The 19,851-nt window shown below is 36.7% G+C and overlaps 1 protein-coding gene across 6 annotated transcripts in view; it reads right to left on the minus strand.

Moving 5' to 3' along the window:
- The window catches only part of WDR33 (WD repeat domain 33), a 117,535-nt gene that overhangs the window by 31,215 nt on the left and 66,469 nt on the right, over positions 1–19,851 (minus strand). Inside the window, exon 8 of one of the 6 annotated variants that reach the window (XM_065931980.1) lies at positions 499–536. The exons of 4 other annotated variants lie outside the window; for them this stretch is intronic. In XM_065931980.1, the coding sequence (XP_065788052.1) occupies positions 514–536 (23 nt within the window). In that variant the 3' untranslated portion in view covers positions 499–513. Of the gene's footprint in view, positions 1–498; positions 537–7,030; positions 7,815–19,851 lie in introns of those variants that run through there. One more of the 6 variants, XM_065931979.1, reaches the window with a different exon arrangement.

Consider the following 19,851-nt stretch of genomic DNA (forward strand, 5'->3'; position numbering starts at 1 on the left):
TATTTGTACACTTTTTGTAAATGTGGTTCCCTATATAATTCTGCCCATCTACTATTACCCATGCCTTGGAAGAAAGGAAGGTAACAATGGCAAAGTTAAAGAAATTTATCTAGATCAGAGCAAAAAGGTTATGTGAACTCCTAAATACTGCTGGGGTAAGTGTATATCATATGACTCCCTGCAGGTTGTGTAATTTCTAACTATAACTAAGAATTTTTTCTACAAAAGAAATTCAGATACAGCCGTACACTCCAACTGGATCTTGATCATCATTTTCATTTCTATTTCAAAGCAGAAAAAAGATAATGGAGAAAACCTCAACTGGAAGCTTGGTCATGTTACCTAGTTTCCATCATAATGAAAACATATTCTAATAAAATATCCATTAGTTCATGGTGATATAAATAAGAGGAGGAGAGCAGCTGAATCACTCACATGAAAATTCCAAACAACTTAGGTTTACCCTCAAGGATGTGGAGCATAATTCCCAATTCTTTAGGTGTGGGCTGTGCTTCATGACTTCCTTTCAAAGAGAACTGTACGGAGAAGGGGGAAAGAAGTCGCCTTACACTGGAAAACTCACAGACACTGCTTCAACATGGTGATCAAAGTCAACATTAAGTCATGCTGACAGTAAACACCTCATATTCTGATGTGACAGAAGTGGCACTTTACCTCTGTGATCTTCCTCCCCAAATTCCAGAACACCACACCCAAATCAGTCATGAGAAAAATATCAGATAAATCCCAATTGAGGGCCATTCCACAACTACCGTAAAACTTCTCATCAAAACACTGGCAGCAAAAAGACACAGAAACAAAGTTATTTTAGTGATAAAACCGGGGGTGTGGGGGGGGGGGGTGTGGCAGGGGGAGCGGGGGTGAGCTTGGAATCCAGAATTCTGTATCTAGCCAAAGACTCACTACAAATGAAGACATACAATAAATTTTCAGAATTTCACTCATAGATCTCAGAAATTTAAAAAAAAAATAACTATTCCAGAAATGTGGAAACCAAGTAATGCTTATTAGGAAATGTGAAAATCCAAACAGCTCAAATTAAATGTAACATATTATAAAGAACACCATGATCTCCTCATGGAGGTGTTTAAAATTTGCCAACTTGTACTTTGTTGAATGAATGATGAAAAGCCCAGAGTTCAAAAACAAACAAAACAAAACAGTGTTCTTGGGGAAAACAACAGATCAATGTTTTATTTTGCCTTCCTCTCTGAGCAGTGTCAAGAGTGAATCATACAGATTCTCAACTTCACGTACAATCTACTATATTTACTTCCCTCTGGAAGAAATAATCAAGAGATAAAATGAGATTTGTCCAAGAGGCCCACAGGTACAATGTCAGAACAGTTTTATTTGGAATCAAGGATATATTAAATATAATTTATGTAGGTACTATGTTTAGTGTTCATGTGCTATACACGGTTAATAGTAAAAAGATTTGTAGTAAACCATCTGTTTAAACCTCAGATGTCATTCACCAGTTCTGGCCTTACATAATTTACATAACCTTGCTAAACCTTAATATTTTCATGTGTAAAATGGATTACTCAATTATTGGGGGCAGTTTCAAGAATGAAACGAAATGTATGAAGCACTTAGCACCATGCCTCGCACACATTTTGAATAGTCAAATTATAAAAATTCTTATCTTGATCCAATCTCTGCCTCGAAAAAGCTCACCACAAGGACAAAGATTTTCATGTAGAGCTAGTTGTTCAGCAAGAGCTGTCACTACCAGGGGCAGAGTATGGGAAAGCAGAAAATCGTTCCATTTGAAAGTACTTCCCAAAAGTCAGACTTCTTAAGATTTTGCTAAATTTCAGTCTTCAAACAACCCATGAGTTCTAATTACCAATACCCAACCTAAGTATTAGACTTGATCTAATGTCATTATTCTCTCATTAACTGGAAGACCTACAAAATTGAAGTCATCATTGCCTTTATTATAATATTTTGACTGTATTTTAATTAACTAAGAAAAACGGGTAATACTTTTGACTACAGATAATAAAATAAGTAAAATTATGTACCCAAGCTCCTTCCTAAATTACTTTTATAAAATTTACAGCGGATGTACTTATTCCAAGACTGTCACTGACCACAGACTTTATGAAAATGTCAAAAAAACTTCAACATAAATGTTGATATGCTCCAAAAATAGATGGCTTCAGTGATGAATAAACCAGAGCAGAAAACAAAACCCATAATACATAATGGGCTGCTGGGGCCTAAAAAAAAAAAAAAGGCTCTAGGCTCTGGGATGGCTCAGTGACAAAGGCTGTGATGCTATAATGAGGGTAATTACAGAACTCTCTATAGAGCAACTTGTCCAGGCCTCTCCTCCTGCCTTCCCATTTATATAGAACAGCTGCATTCACCTAAAGCCAGACAATGGCTTTCCAAACAAAGCAAAAGGTAGTCTGGGAAGAAATCCCAGACAGGACTTAAAGTTGGAGAGGAAAGCACAAAGCTTGTGCCAATGCCACACTATGACCCCGGAGAGAGGAAAAAAAAAAGCAGAAGTGAAAAAGAAAGAAAGGGGAGGGGAGATTAGATAGGAGAGGAAGAGGAAAGGGGAGGGGGGAAGAGCAGACGTCCATCCAACCAAGAGTGAAATAAACCGAGTACTCCATCTCAGAATACAACACACTCACTCTGCCAATTGTGCTAGTTACCTGTTTACTCCAAGATCATTCTTCCCCAGTCAGCTCACCACCCACACACATACACCCGTGAGTGTGGCACGCACAGACACAGAGTCTATGGTGAGGTCTACTATGGACAGAGGAGTGTTTTGGGCAAGTCGACATACTCAACTGCAAAAGAAATGAAAGACTGCAACTTATACTAACCAACATAAATTTTCATTCAAATATTTGGCCAACCAAGGATCACTGGACATTTGAGAAAAATCAAACAGGAAGAAAGACCAGGAAAAGAAACAAACTTAAGTGATTCTAGGGAAAACAAACTGGAAGAACAGAACCAATCAAACTAAACACACATATACACACGCCTCAATTACAATGTGAAGAGTTTTAAAGGGTACATGCATTTCAAATAAACAACAAAACAGACTACCATTAAAAGTGGAAACACCAGAGAACCAACGGGAGGTCCTGGAAACTAAACGTGCAGTGGCTAAAATAAAAACATCACCAGAAGGGCTGAGTATCAGATTGGGCATGAATGAAGATCGTATTCTGGAAGATAAAACAGAAGAAATCCCCCAATTCTTAGAGCAAAGGACAGAAACAGAAAATATGAAAGAAAAGGTAATACAAGGTAGATAGCTCCAAGAGGTGAACACCCTAAGACAGCAGAGATAATGGGAAATGATAATCAAAGAAAGACAAAAACGGTTTGAATGGAATAAAGATTTGAGATTGCACATCAAAGTGAGCGAAAGAAATGAAATTTAAATTTAAAAAGTCCACAGAGAAAAAGAGATGATTTAAAAAACATTCAGAAGGGAAAATCAGGTTACATACAAAATAAAGAGAATTGGAATAGCATATGACTTCTCATCAGCAGAACTGAGAGAAGGCAGTTGGAGGCCTTTAAAATTCTGAGGGAAAAGGATTTCAAATTCACAATTCAAAACCCAAACCATGAGTCAAGTATGATGGCAAATTACAGACCTCTCCAGACATAAGAAATTTGGTATTAACCTCTCAAGCACTGTTTGAAGGTGGTGAGAAGAGTGTATTTTAACTAAACTGGGAGGCAGGGAGTGGACTTAATAAGGAAAGGCAAAGAAATCCCAGTGTGTCTGCCGTCGCGGGCACAGAAGACAATCAGTCCAAATTAGAGCAAGAAGTCAGAGAACCAGGTGAAAAGTATCTTCAAAAGCAAAAACAAAACATTTACTGTCATCGCAGAATTTAAAAACTTCCTATGATAAAGGCCTTTAGTGCCATTAAGAAAGAAAAGTAATTAGAAATTTTAAGAAAAACTAAATGATGACATTATTTTAACAGTTTATAAGACAATGGTTAAGAAAACAGACTCTCACTTGATCTTGACATTCAAGTTGGACAACTTTTAACTGCCACAGTTTATTATAAATCTGATAACACCATTTGTTTCTGAGATCAGTAGGATCACTCATAGTCACAATTATACTTATTGGTTTCTTTTTTTTTTTTTTTTTAAGAATGTTCAGTAGTTATAAATCCTTGGCAGTGTTTTTTATTTTTTTAAGTATTTATTTTTAAATAAAGACAGATAAAAGAAAAAAAGGTAGAAAGACATTGAGGGCACAGATTTCCTTAGGTAACAAAATGGTGAGTCAAAGAATGTTGTATAAAGGTGATGGCCCCCCAAAATAAAGAACTAAGAATGTTTAAAGCTATATGAGAAACTATCAAAGCAACCATAATTCATAACAAAGGCATGACTGGTGGTGTCAGTACTTGAAATTCTTCACCTTTCATGACAGGAAGCAAACAGGTACTGTGTACAGATATACCAAGAAATGTATTATTTTAAATTCTGATGGTAACCACAGGAATAAACAGTTTAAAAGGACTGTCCAAATTCCATCACTCTATTGGGCTGGAGAAAATTTTACATGTACATTTTATTTATAAACTTTTAAAATAAGCTTAGAAAAAATAAATAAATAAATAAAATAAGCTTAGGAACTTCCCTGGTAGTCCACTGGTTAAGATTCTGAGTTTCCACTACAGGGGGAGTGAGTTTTATCCTTGGTCAGGGAACTAATTAAGAAACCACCTGTCTCGAGGCACGGCAAAAAAGAACTCCCAAAACAAACGTAAATAAAATAAGCTTACATTTTTAAATGGTAGAAATTTTCTAAAATGTTAAGCCTACAGAATCTATAACATTGCTAATCATTAATGACTCCAGGACGGTGAGGAAATCTCAGAAGTATCTTTCAAAAGAAAGTTTGAATGTTCATACTCTGATCCATTAAGTTTACTGTTAGGATTCTATCATAAAGGAAAATTTACATAAGTGGGAACAACCATAAAGGTACAGGAAGCTTGGTGCACAACTATGTGAAAACTTCTTGCAATTCCTAAATGTCTATCAATGATAATGGTGAAATAAGCTATGACAGATACATGCTATGAAATGTTATAGAGCAGTTACCTGAGAAGACTGGAATAGTAACAACATGAAAAGATGATCATGATATACTGTGTTGTGAGGAAAGCAAATAGCCAAACAGTACATATAGTATAGTCTCATTTTAGTAGGTTTTCTTCAACAATTTTTTATATATGCATAAGAGTTGTGGAAACATTGACACCAAATTATGAATGAAATAGTGATTACCTCTCAAGATGAGGAGAGATAAGACACTGACTTTTTACTTCTAAGTGCTTGAACTTTTTATGAACCTTTATTACCTTTGTAAAAAGTGGAAAATTCTAGAGAAAAGTTTCAAAATTAATCCCACCCAGTTCTTTCCTTACCATTCCACCCCTCCCTTCCCCCAACACTGAAGTATCACAGATCTGAGCCTCCCATGTGGCACAGGGTGGGAATGTGTGAATCCAGACATTACAATTCTCTCCAAAGCTCACCTCCATGTGTTACACAGAATATACTTGTTGCCATGCATGACTGATGAAAAAAATGCATCTTAATGTTGCATGTGGTCTTCAGCCTGGTTGGTTAGGGAATGGTTCTGTGAACGAAGCCAAGGTTGCAAATGATATCCACATGTAGGTTCAGTAAGTGTTATGAAGTCAGCCTGAATTTGTATTCATCATTTGTAATCTTTCTGGTGACAGGACAAGATGTGGAAAAGTCAACATAAACCCATTTTAACTATTGAGGACACCTCTTAAAAGGTAAATACTGATAGTGGGCTCCAGTCTCTTGATTGTATTTTGAACACAATTGTGTATATGCACAACCACAGTTTATGGATTTCTTTGCCAGTCAACCACACTAAGTCATGTCATCAGTGTTTCCCAGAGAGAAAATGTTGGTTAGCAGGTATCTGCAGCAACACTGCCTGTCTGTCCTCTATGGGACCAGTGTGATGGTGAAGAGTGTGGGACCACGCAGTTCTCAAGTTTCTGGTATTTAATTCTCATCATCAGCCATCACACCAAACACAAATAAAAGTAATGTGGCAGAATGAAGGTTTCTCAACCTTACTGTGCTTGAAGAATGACTTTTCATTTACTACTAATTTTCAGAAAATGTAAAAATAAAAGCAGAAAATCAAAGACTAAAGAAAAACAGAATAAGGACTTATAATGTGACCACATTGCTACTTATATAAACATCTCTAATACTGGAGAATGTGATTTCGATCTAAAGTAAAACGTCTATTTAAAATGCTCAAATAACTCACACCACAGAGATGTATCATTTTTTTGGCCTTTATATTTTTTTTCAAGATATTATAAACCTAGCAGTAATAAAGTTGGGAAAAAATATTCTGCTGTATCTATGGAATATCTCAGTATATTTTATATATTCACCAAATATAAATTTATCTAACCAGAACTCAAAAAACCAGCTAGTGATTCGTGTCTGAGTCTTTGCAACCCCATGGACTATACAGTCCATGGAATTCTCTAGGCCAGAATACTGGAGTGGGTAGCTGGTCCCTTCTCCGGGTGATCTTCCCAACCCAGAGATCAAACCCAGGTCTCCCACATTGCAGGAGGATTCTTTACGAGCTGAGCCACCAGAGAAGCCCAAGGCTACTGGAGTAGGTGGGTAGCCTATCCCTTCTCCAGGGGATCTTTCTGACCCAGGAATCGAACCGGGGTCTCCTGCATTGCAGGCGGATTCTTTTATCAGCTTAGCTACCAGGGAAGCCCAGTGATTCTCAGGAAGGATTCAAATGTAGTACCTATCCAAAACCCAAACAAGCAACCAAAAAAAGGAAAAGAACAGGACCTTGGAGACAGTGTATGGGGAATAATGGAAGTGAACAACTGCCGTAAGGTAGTGCTGTGGTTCTAAGATGACAGTGGTAATAAAGTATGAGGACTTATATAAATAAAGCTTCAAAAAATAAGTCATACTTCCATTTTAGTAGAATGTTATTTATTTAAATATGGCTTACAATACAATTAATTTTATCAATGACACTTCTAAACCTAAGAATCACTACCGAAATAGGATAATCTTATATAACCCATCCCATTTCTTGATCTAGTAATCGCCTCATAAACAAACCCTTTATAATATCTTTCCTAATCAATTTCAACCTCCTCATAAACCAAATTAACTTAAATGTGACGTTCTTTACATCCTCCATGCTTTTCCCACCTTTCCTAGTACATGCACGATCTAAGCAACAAACATTTGCGTCAAGCCTACAACATGAGAAGTGCCTTCCGTGTGCTTCTGGGACCCTCACAACAACCCTGTGAGGTAGGTGTCATCAGCCCCACTTGACGGAGGAGGAAATGCATACAGAAGAGACTGACCTGCCCAGCTGCAGAGCTGGGATTCAAAGCCAGACCTGCTGCTCTCAAGTGAGTAATGTTTACGGTACTCTGGAGGAAAAACAAAGACTGCCCAAGTAGAAACTGCAACTGTACCCAGAATTTTGGAACAGCTAGAAGGAGGTTCAGTAACATTAATGATTTCTTCTTCCTTGTCCCTTAACCACTGGAAATAGCAATTACACTATATTCTCCTATATTTTAAAGGTAACAATACACAAACCAGAGAATTTACCCCTCCGTTTTTTATAGAAAAAAATTACATTACAAATAAGATTTGCACACATCATTGACTATGAAAAGACATAGTACACTTGTACTATTCTGGTACTTCTGGTAGGTGGATAGCTACAAAGAAAACATAAATGCAAATCTACTGGTTACAGTAAATAACAGGAAGAGTCAATTTTGTGGGGATCATGAAAGTGGGATGCTGCCCAGATAAATTATAAAACCTTTAAATCAAGGTGACTTTAAATCAAGAGAACATATCATAAACCTTTGTGCCTAAATTACAAGGAGATATATTCTGGCATCTACATGTAACTTACAGATTAAAAATGGTACCATAGTAAGTTCCCTATCAATCTTGAAATCTGTGATAACTCTGGAATACTCTTTCCCATGCAAAAATATTTACTGTACTTATTAAATAAAATCTAAATAACAGTTCATTATAGAGTGTTTAAAACAACAGTTAAACACATTTTTTTAAACTCATTTTTTGATGTTTAATGGTCTTTAAGAAAAAACCTTATTTTGAAAAGTTATCATCCTTAGCTTGGTCCAGATCAACCATATTTTTTATGCTACTACTGCTCTACTAAAAGCATCAAGATGTCAAAAGTTTTGCGATCTAAATTCTTTCTTAAAGATTTTTGAGATTCTCATAAACATTCAAAGCTAGCATGAAGATTTTAATGACAAAATGTGATTATATTCTTTGTATCTACAGGAAAATTCTATACACCAATGGCAGAACTAGTAATATCACATGAAGAGACTAGTTTACCTACAATGTGTCTTGTCTAATGGAGCTAAACATTTTGAATTCTCTTAACATGTAACACTATCCAAATGTGCTCTATACTTTTAATAAAGTCTTAATTACAAATCTAACTCTTCCAGTATTAAAACTTACTAAGCTGTTACCAAATGATAAATGTGTTACCAAATGATTCAGTGTTAAGGCAAATACTCTTAGTTTATTATTCAAGGTAAAATACAACAGAAAAAGCCTATTCTGCAGTTTTCCTAGGAGGCAAATTTTGTTCTGAAGACCTTCAGGTTTTAAAAAGATTATCTCCAGACTTGCATGAGCAAATGTTCTACAGTATCTGGTTTTTAAAAGTTACCACTTTTAAAATTACAAACCTGTAAGAACTACCTCATGAATCAGAGGGATACTTTTTTATGCACTATAATAATGCAGTGCTTACAGGGAACTCAAATAGGGACTCTAACCATCTAGAAGTGTGGATGGGGAGGGAGATGGGGGCGAGGTTCAGGACGGAGGGGACATGGGTGTACCTATGGCTGATTCTTGTTGATGTTTAACAGAAAACAGTAAAATCCTATAAAGCAATTATCCTTCAATTAAAAAATATATTTTAAAAAAAGACTTGGAAGAGGAAAGAAAAATAATGCAGTGCTTACTTTAGAATATATATGAAGATATTAAAATAGATGCTTTTAAACCAAAAATCTCCAGCTATCACTTGTATTGCTCATGAAAATAGAAATGAATAAATGAATAAATATAAAAAGAGGTTCATACAGTATTCTTTTCAGTGACCTTCGATGAATATGACTAGAGTGGAGTTATGAAAAACATGGTCCTTTTATTTTTGCCTTGAGAATTCATAAAGAATTTTACAATTATTGTAATTGTTAATTGTAAGGTTCTAAACAGTGTTAAGTCTTAAAAACCTTTACAATCCCTTTGATGTATATGGCTATGTATTAACACAGACAATACAGAAAATAGACAGTTGACTCTTCCCAGATGTAAAGAAAGAACTCCTAAAGTACAAAAAACTAATCCTGAGACACTAAATTTAGTAGAGTAAACCCTTAGGATCCCCAGAGAGATTAATAAGTTTATTCATTTTATTTCTTAAAACGAACATGTTTTTACCCACTACAGGTAGCCCCTGCTTTTCCAAAGTTCACTTTACAGCACTTCACTTTTATGAAAGACCTACATTAGTACAGGCATACCTCAGACATGTTGTGGGTTTGTTTCTAGAACACCACAATAAAGCAAACTACATGAACTTCTGGTCTCCCAGTGCTTAAGCTCACACACACTGTGGTTTATTAAGTGTATAATAGCAGTGTACCTAAAAACACAGTGTACATACCTTAATTAAAAACTGATGCTGCTGGAAAACAGCATGATAGGGCCTGTGCAACACAGGGTTAGAAACAGACCCTCAACCTGTGAAAAACGCTAACAGAAGGAAATCTAAAGAGGATTTCTGCTTTTACAAAAAAGGCAAAAGCATTCAAGTTTCGCAGCAAAGCCAATATAGAAGAGTGGTCTCCCTGAACAACAGCAGGGGTGCCATCAAGCTCCTTCCTTAGGAACTACACTCAGCACCCCTGCATCAAGCCATGGCAGCTGAGCACTGCAACCGTGAGCACCCATGCTTTGTCTCGATTTATTCTGTACATCTGTTCACAAGCTGTGTCCTACTTTAGGATGGTGGGGGAAACCTATGACTACTTGTAACCAGCTGAAAACTGGCAAGCTTCCCAGTTGCTGTTTTATAAAAATATCCCTGTCAATATCACCGCAGCTTGTTCAAGTGACAGACCCAATATGTCACTGCTATTAAATCTTGGCCTCCCCCAGCTGGTTCCTACATAATGAAAGGCCACTTGGACTTAAAAGCTATGGGGGGCAGGAGGTGGGGGACAGTGGGGCGGAGCAGTCACTTCCTCTGAGAACTAATCTGATGCTCACAACTAAGCCTCAATGTTACTACAAACTGCTCTGACAATTACAGCTAAACAATTCTGTTCTGTCGGACAATCTCACTAAACATCTATATTAAATTAAGTCATTCTGAGATCATCATGAGGTGAGACAAAAATAAGGTCCTGCACAAACCACAAAATAGCAAACATCTTTCTTATGCTAAAAGAATGACAGCCCTCACATCCTTTAACCCTCGTCCTAATGACCCAGTCCAAAGTCTATAATATAATCTTTATAAGATCCTCTTACTGAGACACCTCAAATTCCCTAAGGCCTATGTTCTTTGCTGTGACGAGTAATAAATACAACTTGTTAAACTACAGGTATTTTCTGGTGGTCTCTGACAGCAGGTATACTTGTCAATACTAATTGCAGAATAAAAACAGACTAAGTCTTCTGGGGTTACAAAATGACTCTATAACATGGCTTATTAATACTCATTTCATTATTCACAAGGAAGGTCACTTTGGATGATTTTGGTGTAAGATTTCTTCCATTTTGCTTTTAATGTCAAAACCATGCTAAAATGTGTTGAAGAATTCAGACAAAAAGCATTACCACCAGTCATACTGAGAAGGCATAGGAGAAACCCGTCTAGTAAGCTGATTAGGAGAACGAACAGGAGTTTAACAAGAGTCATTTCAAGTGGAGGCATGCGCAAGTATCTGGGTACATCCAGATTCAAAAGTAGTTTAAAACCAAGGATCCCACAGAAATACACAGCAATAATAAAACCAAAGGTATATAAGGAAAAGGTGAAAGAAAATAACTCTTGCTTGCCTTTTTTTAAACAACAGTGCTCATCATAACTACTGGGAAAACCTGGATAACAGGTTAGCTATGAGAAGAAAATGAAGATTTTAATATGTACTTTCTCAACTGAAAGATTTTTTAAAATGTGCGAAAAACTCTCACTTCACAGCTCAATGTTATTTTCGCAAGAATTAATCTGCCAACTTAGAATAAACAAGCTTCTATAATAGAAACAAATCTACTACAAACACTAAAATAAGGATTCTGTCAAAAAATATTTTAAAGTTAATCTATTCATAACTATATGTTTAACACAAAAGTTAAAAACTATTAAGTCTTAAAGAACCTGAAGATAATAATAATAATAAAGAAGTTTCTGAATCAAAGAAAAAAACAAAAAATATCTTTTAATTTGTCAACTATAAAATCTTAAAAAAAAAAAAAAAAAGCCCTATATACCAAAACAAACAAACAAAAATCACCCATTACTTACTTTCCAGATAAAACTGGAAGATTATCGTGTCTAGGGTTGTGGACAGAGGTAAATGCACGCAGTTCCCCAAGTGTCTACTGTGTCCTTCCTGGCCACAGAAGACATGTCAGGAACTTCAGTCTTGAGATCTCAAACATGAAAGTCACTGGCACCAAAGGCACATCATTCCTTAGGAACATGCACCGTGTGGGCATTATGGTTGAGAAAAAGCACTTTCACCACACTGCCCTCTATCTGTGTGCTACATACGTTAAAATCTGATTTCCCTTGTCGGATTTACTTTTTCCAAGGCATGAAAACCCAGTTATTCAACAAGCAGGACAAGCAATGATTTAAACTTATTTGATGGGATCCTGAAGTTAAGAACCACAACTTCTATATATCAATAAAAAAATGTTCAAAAGCATGTAATGCCAGTGTAACTTACAGTAGGAAAAGGAAACTTGTGGATTCCCTTGAGTCCACATGGTAAATGAGTCCACAATGTTTAGGGAATATTGGTAAATATGCGTGTTACATTTTATTTAGTTTTATATCCTTTCACCAACATTTGTACCAGAGTATTAGAAGTAATCCAAGAAGGCTAACTGTTCCACTAAATCCAACCTCCTCTGTAAATCTCTTCTAAATTTAATTCTTTCAAGAAATGTGGATTACTCACCCATTGGATTTTAACACATTTATTCAAATATGACTGTAAAATGATGATGAAGGAAACATCACAATACTGACTACTATTCTTTTTACAGTCTAGACCTTAACAACAGTGCCAAGCCTTGTCTCTTTCAATTATCACAGTCCTTGGCGAGCCTCCACCAGGACTGAAATTCTCCTCAAACATAGTGAGTCTTTTAATACCACAGGCTTCAATCTCTAATATCCAATTCCCCAAATCAAAACTGTGTCATCATCTTATTTTCTCATGGTGGGAGGACAGAAAATTTTCCTTTTTAAAAATGTGGTCCAAAATATAAAGGAATAAACTACATTTAAAACACCTAATTGAAAAGGTTATTTACAGTAACATTTATATAACATTTAATGATGTTTCTGCTAGAATTTAATAACCCAAATAACTTGCCTAGCATATACTCTTGAATATTGTTTTAATAAACCTTTTATTTTTACCCAGAACACCACTGGTGATTTATATTTATATGATATATTAAAACATTAAATCTGTAAAACTAAAAATAATCCTCAAAAATTAGATTGATAATAAGCCACTTGAAAACTATGTAAATCAAATAGTTTCCATAAATCTCTGAGAACTAAATAAAATGACCTGATTTGACCATCACAAAAAATATGCAAAATATTAAAAACACCAAACTTTTGGTTGAAGTATTTCAAAACATTCAGGGCCTACTATCCAGCATTAGTGGCTCAGTCATGTCTGACTTTTTGCAACCCATGAACTGTAGCCTACCAGACTCCTTGTTCCATGGGATTTTCCAGGCAAGAATACTGGAATGGGTTGCCATTTCCTTCTTCAGGGGATCTTCCCAAACCAGGGATCAAAATCAAACTCTCGCACTGTGGACAGACTCTTTCCCGTCTGAGTCACTAGGGAAGGCCCACAGTACAGGCATTAGTTGCGAGAGACCACCACAGGACCTACAGAGGACATTACAAGTGAGCACCGTACCATACGACCTCAAGAGAGAAGCAGGATTTACACTGATAAAGCATGGAACTCACAAAGCTCTTTAACTTCCAACATGTCCTTTAACATCATCCTGTTTGCTCACTTTACCAGCTGGGCCCGTATCTGCTCCACCTTGTGTGAAGACTTTGCTCCTACCCAGCAAATAAGCCTTACCCCAGCCAGTCTGCTGTCACCTGCCAAGCTGGACAGGACAGGGACAGAGCATGATCAGGAAGCCCAAGCAGGTGATACTAGGTTTCTGTATTTAAGTTTTGTCTACTGTGACAAAAAAATATGTGGAATATTCTTTCCCCAAGACTTCTAACTTACTGCTGGTCACATTACTCATCAAAGATGACCAAAACATAACATTTTACTAGAGCTATCACTAGCTTGCCCAACTTTATTATATTGCTAAGTGGAGTCTGAAGTTTAAAATCGTGATCAATCTGGTCAATACATAAAAAAACCTGTCCTTTCCCCAGAGAAAAACAAATGCTGTCTTGATGAAGCTGTCTTTAGACACCAATTTCCACAGTCTACTGCAATGTGATAAACTGTGAAGACTGAATAACTTCAGTTATTTTTCAGTTATTCAGTACTCTGAACTGGTTCACCATGGGACTAGGCCAATTTACAAAATATCTGAAGAAATAAAAGAACTAGGGAAATGTTGAAAATGCGGCTTAAATGTGAAGATCATGCCGTGTATCAGCAGAAGAATCCAGCACTCATCTTGAACAGTGAGTAGTCATTAGATACTCAATTCATCTAACAAAACAGAATCTTGAAGTGTTTCCATGTGTTCATGCTCAGTCGCATCTGACTCTTTGCAATGCCACAGACTGTACCTCACCAGGCTCCTCTGTCCATGGGATTCTTCTGGAAATAATACTGAAGTGGATTGCTATTTCCTCCTCCAGGGGATCTTCCTTAACCCAGGGATTGAACCTGAGTCTTCTGTGTCTCCTTCACTGGCAGGCAGATTTTTTACCACTGAGCCCCCTGGGACTCCCTTAAATGTTTCCACAGGAGATCCTAAAAAACCCAATTCTAAGTGCTGAGTTTTTTATACCTGAAAACATTAGAAAATCACGACAACTGTGTTTAAACAAGTACTCCTATTTACAAATGACCTGTAAATAAAACCTGTACTACTGAAACACCAATGACAATGGTTGAAAAACATTTAACAAGAAAAGTAAAATACACTTCTGAAACAGCCATTTTTGTCCTTAACTAGGCAGAGCTAGGGAAATAGGTTCTGAAATTAGCTTTGAAACTTGACAGACAGCATTCACTGAACACTTGTTATGGCACTAGTTAAGTGCTTCTTCCGAATTAACCCATTTAATTCTCACAACTTAGTAAGGTCAGCATTATTATTAATCCCCATTATACATACGAGGACATACCAAAGCAATGTGACTCACACAGCTGCTAACAGCTAAAACTGTGACCAACATTCAGATTCCAGAGCCTGTGATTGTGGTACTACACAATACTATCTCTTTATAAACTAAGTTTTGTTATGTAATAGGAAACTAGTAAATGAAAAATTAGTAAAAACGAAAAACTAGTAAAATCAGAAAAATTAAAAAGACATTTTCAAAAGGCTACAGAAACAAATCAAGGAAAGGAAATTAAGAAAGCTGTACAAGAGAAGGTGAGATAACAGAAACCACAAATCGACAAAATAAATAGTGGGGAAAAAGGAAAAATAATTTAATGAAAATATCTTTGACAGTCTAAACTACTTAATAAAAGGCTTAGGCGGAAAGTAGAATGAAGGAATCATTAGAATGCTGAAAATACTCCGTATCCTGATCTAAGAGGTGATTACAGATGAATGTTTAAGGATGTAAAACTAACTCATACTGTAAACTTAGGATTTGTATACTTTACTCTATACACGTATATATTATGATTTAAAAGTATATACTTTTAAATATTTTTTAAAACATGAGGTGGCTTTGAGACTCTATTTACTACTTCAAACAATAGGAGTAAATGATCTAACGTCTTACCAAAAGCATTTTTAGAGCAAAGTAGCAATATCTCCTCACGGGACATACCCTACCCATTTTAACCCTTGATAATGAATGTATCCACATGCTTGACTTTCAGGCTTTTGGGTCTGCCTTAAAACAAGAAACTACAGGAACAGACAATCTAATCCAGGTTAAATATTTTCAAATAGAACCATCCACCTGAAAAAACAGTGCCTTCTAAAATCTCCCTAACAGCTGGCAAAGCTAATCATGGCAAAATCTCAGCAAAGGAAAGCCTAATAGCTTACATAATAACCCATTATCTTATCTTTCTAAAAAAAAAAAAAGTTCCATAATTAACTCCAAATATAAAGTCCTAGGGCTTCCCAGATGACACTACTGGTAAAGAAACAGCCTGCAAATGCAGGAGACGTAAGAGATCCAAGTTCAGTCCCTGGGGGGTGGGCATGGCAACCCTGGAGGAGGGCATGGCAACCCACTCCAGTACACTTGCCCGGAGAGTCCTATGGACAGAGGGGCCTAGCAGGTGGCAAAGCCCTTAGAGTTGCAGAGCTGGATACTTCTGAAGTGACTTAGCACACATGATGATGTCCTAATTTTCTCCCTATCCCCGTTATTCTAGAGCTATATACAATAAATCCAATCCTACTCCCATACAAGCCTTTAAATATTTGAAGATGACAAAACTTTTTCTTCAGATTCTCTTATCCAAGCTGAATACTAAACTTCCCTGTACCTTTCCTCATGATTTCCAGATCTTTCTCCATTCTAATCATCTCCCATGATAGCTATGCCCCATCACCTGGGAAATCCCTTGGACAGAGAAGCCTAGTGGGCTCCAGTCCATGGGGTCACAAAAAAGTTGCACACGACTTAAGAGACTAAACACACACACACACACACACACGTATCATTCTGAAACATCCAGTTTTTACAAGTGAGGGATGGCATGACACCTCAAGAATTCACTTATCAGCTAAAACCCATGGTTATTTTTATATGAACTCTCATATACCAATCTAGTAAACTTCAGAATTGAGACAGAAAACCTAAATACAGAACTTTACATTTATCTCTATTTAAGATTTTATACAATAATTTTCTATTCACTAAATTTAACATGACACTTTCTTGAATATGGTAAGATTCAAGAGATTCTCTCTAGAGGAGAATTTCTGCTTATAGCTGTGATTCACCTACCTGTTAACTTGCAAAAGTCATCTTTAATAAAACATATTAAAAAGGAGAGAGGCCAAGTAAAGGATCTTGCAACAATTTCTGCAAACATGCCTCACAGATAACAAACATCCAATGAACTTTTTTGAGATAGCAGTCAGTCATGCAGCTATAACGCCATATCTACCATGACCTACAGATTAATTCAAAAGACTGACTATGGTTTGAAACAATTCGTTTATCTCCCCCTCTGGTAATTCTCTAACACTAGGGTTATTTTAGCATGACCTATTTCTATTCCGAACCACCGATTTTCAATGGAAATGTCCCTTAATGAGCATTCTGTAAAGACTTTTCTTCTCAGAGTCTGTTTGGATATGCACTGGTGCCTTTTTTAAAAAAGTTTTATATGTATGGGTTATTATCAATAAATTTCATTTCAGAAGAGTAAGAGTTAAGACTATTTATTTTTAAAAAGCAATCAGCAGGGTTTACAGGACTGAGGCCACCTACGCTCACCTTTGGAGACCCCTGCTAAGACAGACCACTTGTGCTTCACGTAAGAAGGCCCTGCCGCGGGTGGCACACTGAGCCCCCAGCTGTGGAGTCTCTTGGATCTCCTTAGCACTCTCTGTGCTTCCCCGGTGGCTCAGCTGGTAATGAACCCGCCTGCCACGCAGGAGACCCTGGTTTGCTTCCTGGGTCAGGAAGATCCGCTGGACAAGGGATAGGCTACCCGCTCCAGGATTCTTGGGCTTCCCTTGTGGCTTGGGAATTCCCTGGTAAAGAATCCACCTGCAATGCGGGAGACCTGGGTTTGACCCCTGGGTTGGGAGGATCCCCTGGAGAAGGGAAAGGCTACCCACTCCAGTATTACAGCCTAGAGAATTCCATGGCCTGTGTGCATGGGGTCGCAGAGAGTCAGACACGACTGAGCAACTTTCACTTTAGTACTCTTTGCTCTGCATTCATGCTGATTTCCCTCAGTATTTCCTAACTGTTTTAATGTGCCAGAATACTTATAATTCAAACAGCAGCAACTCAGCCGCTTTTAAAGTTGCATAACCTAAACTGGATCTCTACCCAGCTCCTGGTCAGAACTGCAGAGGGGCACGCACAGTCAGGGCAGGGCTGCCCCACAGCAGCACGCGGCGCTGCACACTGGCAGAGAAGCTCTACCAGTCCCTGCAAAAAGGCACCTTGTGGTCGCTGGGCCCTTCTTGGGGTTCCCTGGAAACCAATTCAACAGTTAAAAGCATCAAATTAAAGTGGATACACCTCACTGGGATAATGCAAGTAACGTGACACTCTAGAACCAGGCTAAGAAGGTGAAGTTCTCTCAGAAAGAACTGTATTAAAATATATTCACTAGAAAAGAAAAAAAAAAAGAAGCCTCAGCAGATTGATTTTGAGTCATAATAGTGTGTTTTGGACAAATTAAGACTATTTTATGATACAATCTGTTAAAAAAAAAAAAAGGATAAATGACCAAGAAACTACCATTTATTCCTTTAAATAGAAATTCTTAGTCTCTTATAACTAAACAGATCATAGCACTGTAAGTGCTCCTTAGAAATTCCCAAGATCTGATTTAAATCAAATTTTAAGATGGCTTTCAGATATACAATAAAAGTGGGTAAAGGAAGAAAGTGACTATGAAAAAATATTTGTTTCGGTACTTAACCTCCTTCACTGGCAAACAACTTACTTGTGGTGATACCATATTTTAATTGTACCATATTTTAATTATATTTTTATTAAAGGATCTACCCACTGAAAATGAAGATGCCAAAAGCATATTATACCTTTATCAGCTCTTTCCAATGTTCTGAATTTTAATTTTAAAAACTATAAAAATCTTGGTTAGCCGAGCTCTAAAGGGCAACTAATTCATCGGCAAACAGAAACTTAAGCCTTACTCAAACTGAAGCACACAATTACAGAATATTTACTAAATGCAAAGATAAAAACTGACTGCCTAGATGACAAGTCATAGTGATTTGTTGCTGTCAAAAAATTGAAATCTCTATACACAAAAGAATGTCTGGAAATTACTCTTGACTCTTAATTAAAACACAGAATGACTGTTAACAGTGCGCAGCCCTGGCGTCCCAAGAAAGCCAAGATCTATTTTCAACAAGTTTTTGGAACATATGTGCAATATTTTAAATAAGTACAGAGTTAGAACAAAGCTCAGTATAAAAACCTAAAACGATATTGTAAAATATGAATGGACTGTACTAAATGAATATTTCAGGATCCTACTATACTAATTTCTTCAAACAAGTTGCTTTAGACATACATATTAAGTCTTCTTCCCTCTCATGATATACCCAGATAATTATTTATGTAGGAAAACATACCATGATCCAGTCTGTTCAGGGGAGCAGGGGGGAAAAGAGTCTTCAATAAACACTTCCTCAAAATAAGGAAACACAAGGAAAACAGGTATCAACCAATATATTTATGGGCCCACATGACTGATTGGATGATTATATAAGATGTGCCCAAAGTTCTTTTAATATTAAAACATGCTATGTTAGTGAAAGGAGTTATTCTGCTACAGGCTATATTAAAGGAAGCTGAGTATTTGCTTTTGCTTTTCTTCTTGGGGAGAACACAAAGGATTCTGTGGAATGTTTTGTACAAATATACAAAGGTCCCTTAATCACAAGCTTCATGGTTTGCCAATTTTAAATAAAATATTACCAATAAAAAAGCATCAGAGACTTTTTTGAACACTCAAGACTTTGTAAATATGTCTTCACACAGTTCAGAAACACACTGCTAAACCAAAAGATCTTCACAGAGGGGCTTATCTCATTAAAGAACCACAGTCACATGCAGTCAGGGAGAGATACACAGAGACTTATCAAAAATATTAACAGCATTATTTTCTTATGCTGTGTGTACTCAGGGGTTCGTTTCCTCTCCATGAATGGTGTATTTTAAAACTGAAAACAGATCTTACCTCCTGAGTAAGCCTCATTATAACTCCTTATGTCCATGTTTATTTATTTAACCCAGTATACAGCTTGTAACTCATTTGCAGTTTGAACTATTGTGATTGAAAACTTATACCCTACATGGACAGCTCTAAAAAAGAAAGGCAAAATAAAATTGAGAATCTATAGTTCTCTCTGCCCAATACTTCTCTTCTTTCCCTGCAAAAACCTTTATTCTACAATTCGATCATCACAGCTCAGGAAGACATTATTACATTCATGCTGATGATACTTTTAAAACACAGAAGAGGCAGTTTAGTGTAACGCTTCAGAGTATGAACTCTAGAGTTAAGAGGGGTTCAAATCTGAGCCTCA

Source organism: Muntiacus reevesi, chromosome 3 (genome assembly GCF_963930625.1).
Source record: "Muntiacus reevesi chromosome 3, mMunRee1.1, whole genome shotgun sequence".
Classification (NCBI taxonomy): domain Eukaryota; kingdom Metazoa; phylum Chordata; class Mammalia; order Artiodactyla; family Cervidae; genus Muntiacus; species Muntiacus reevesi.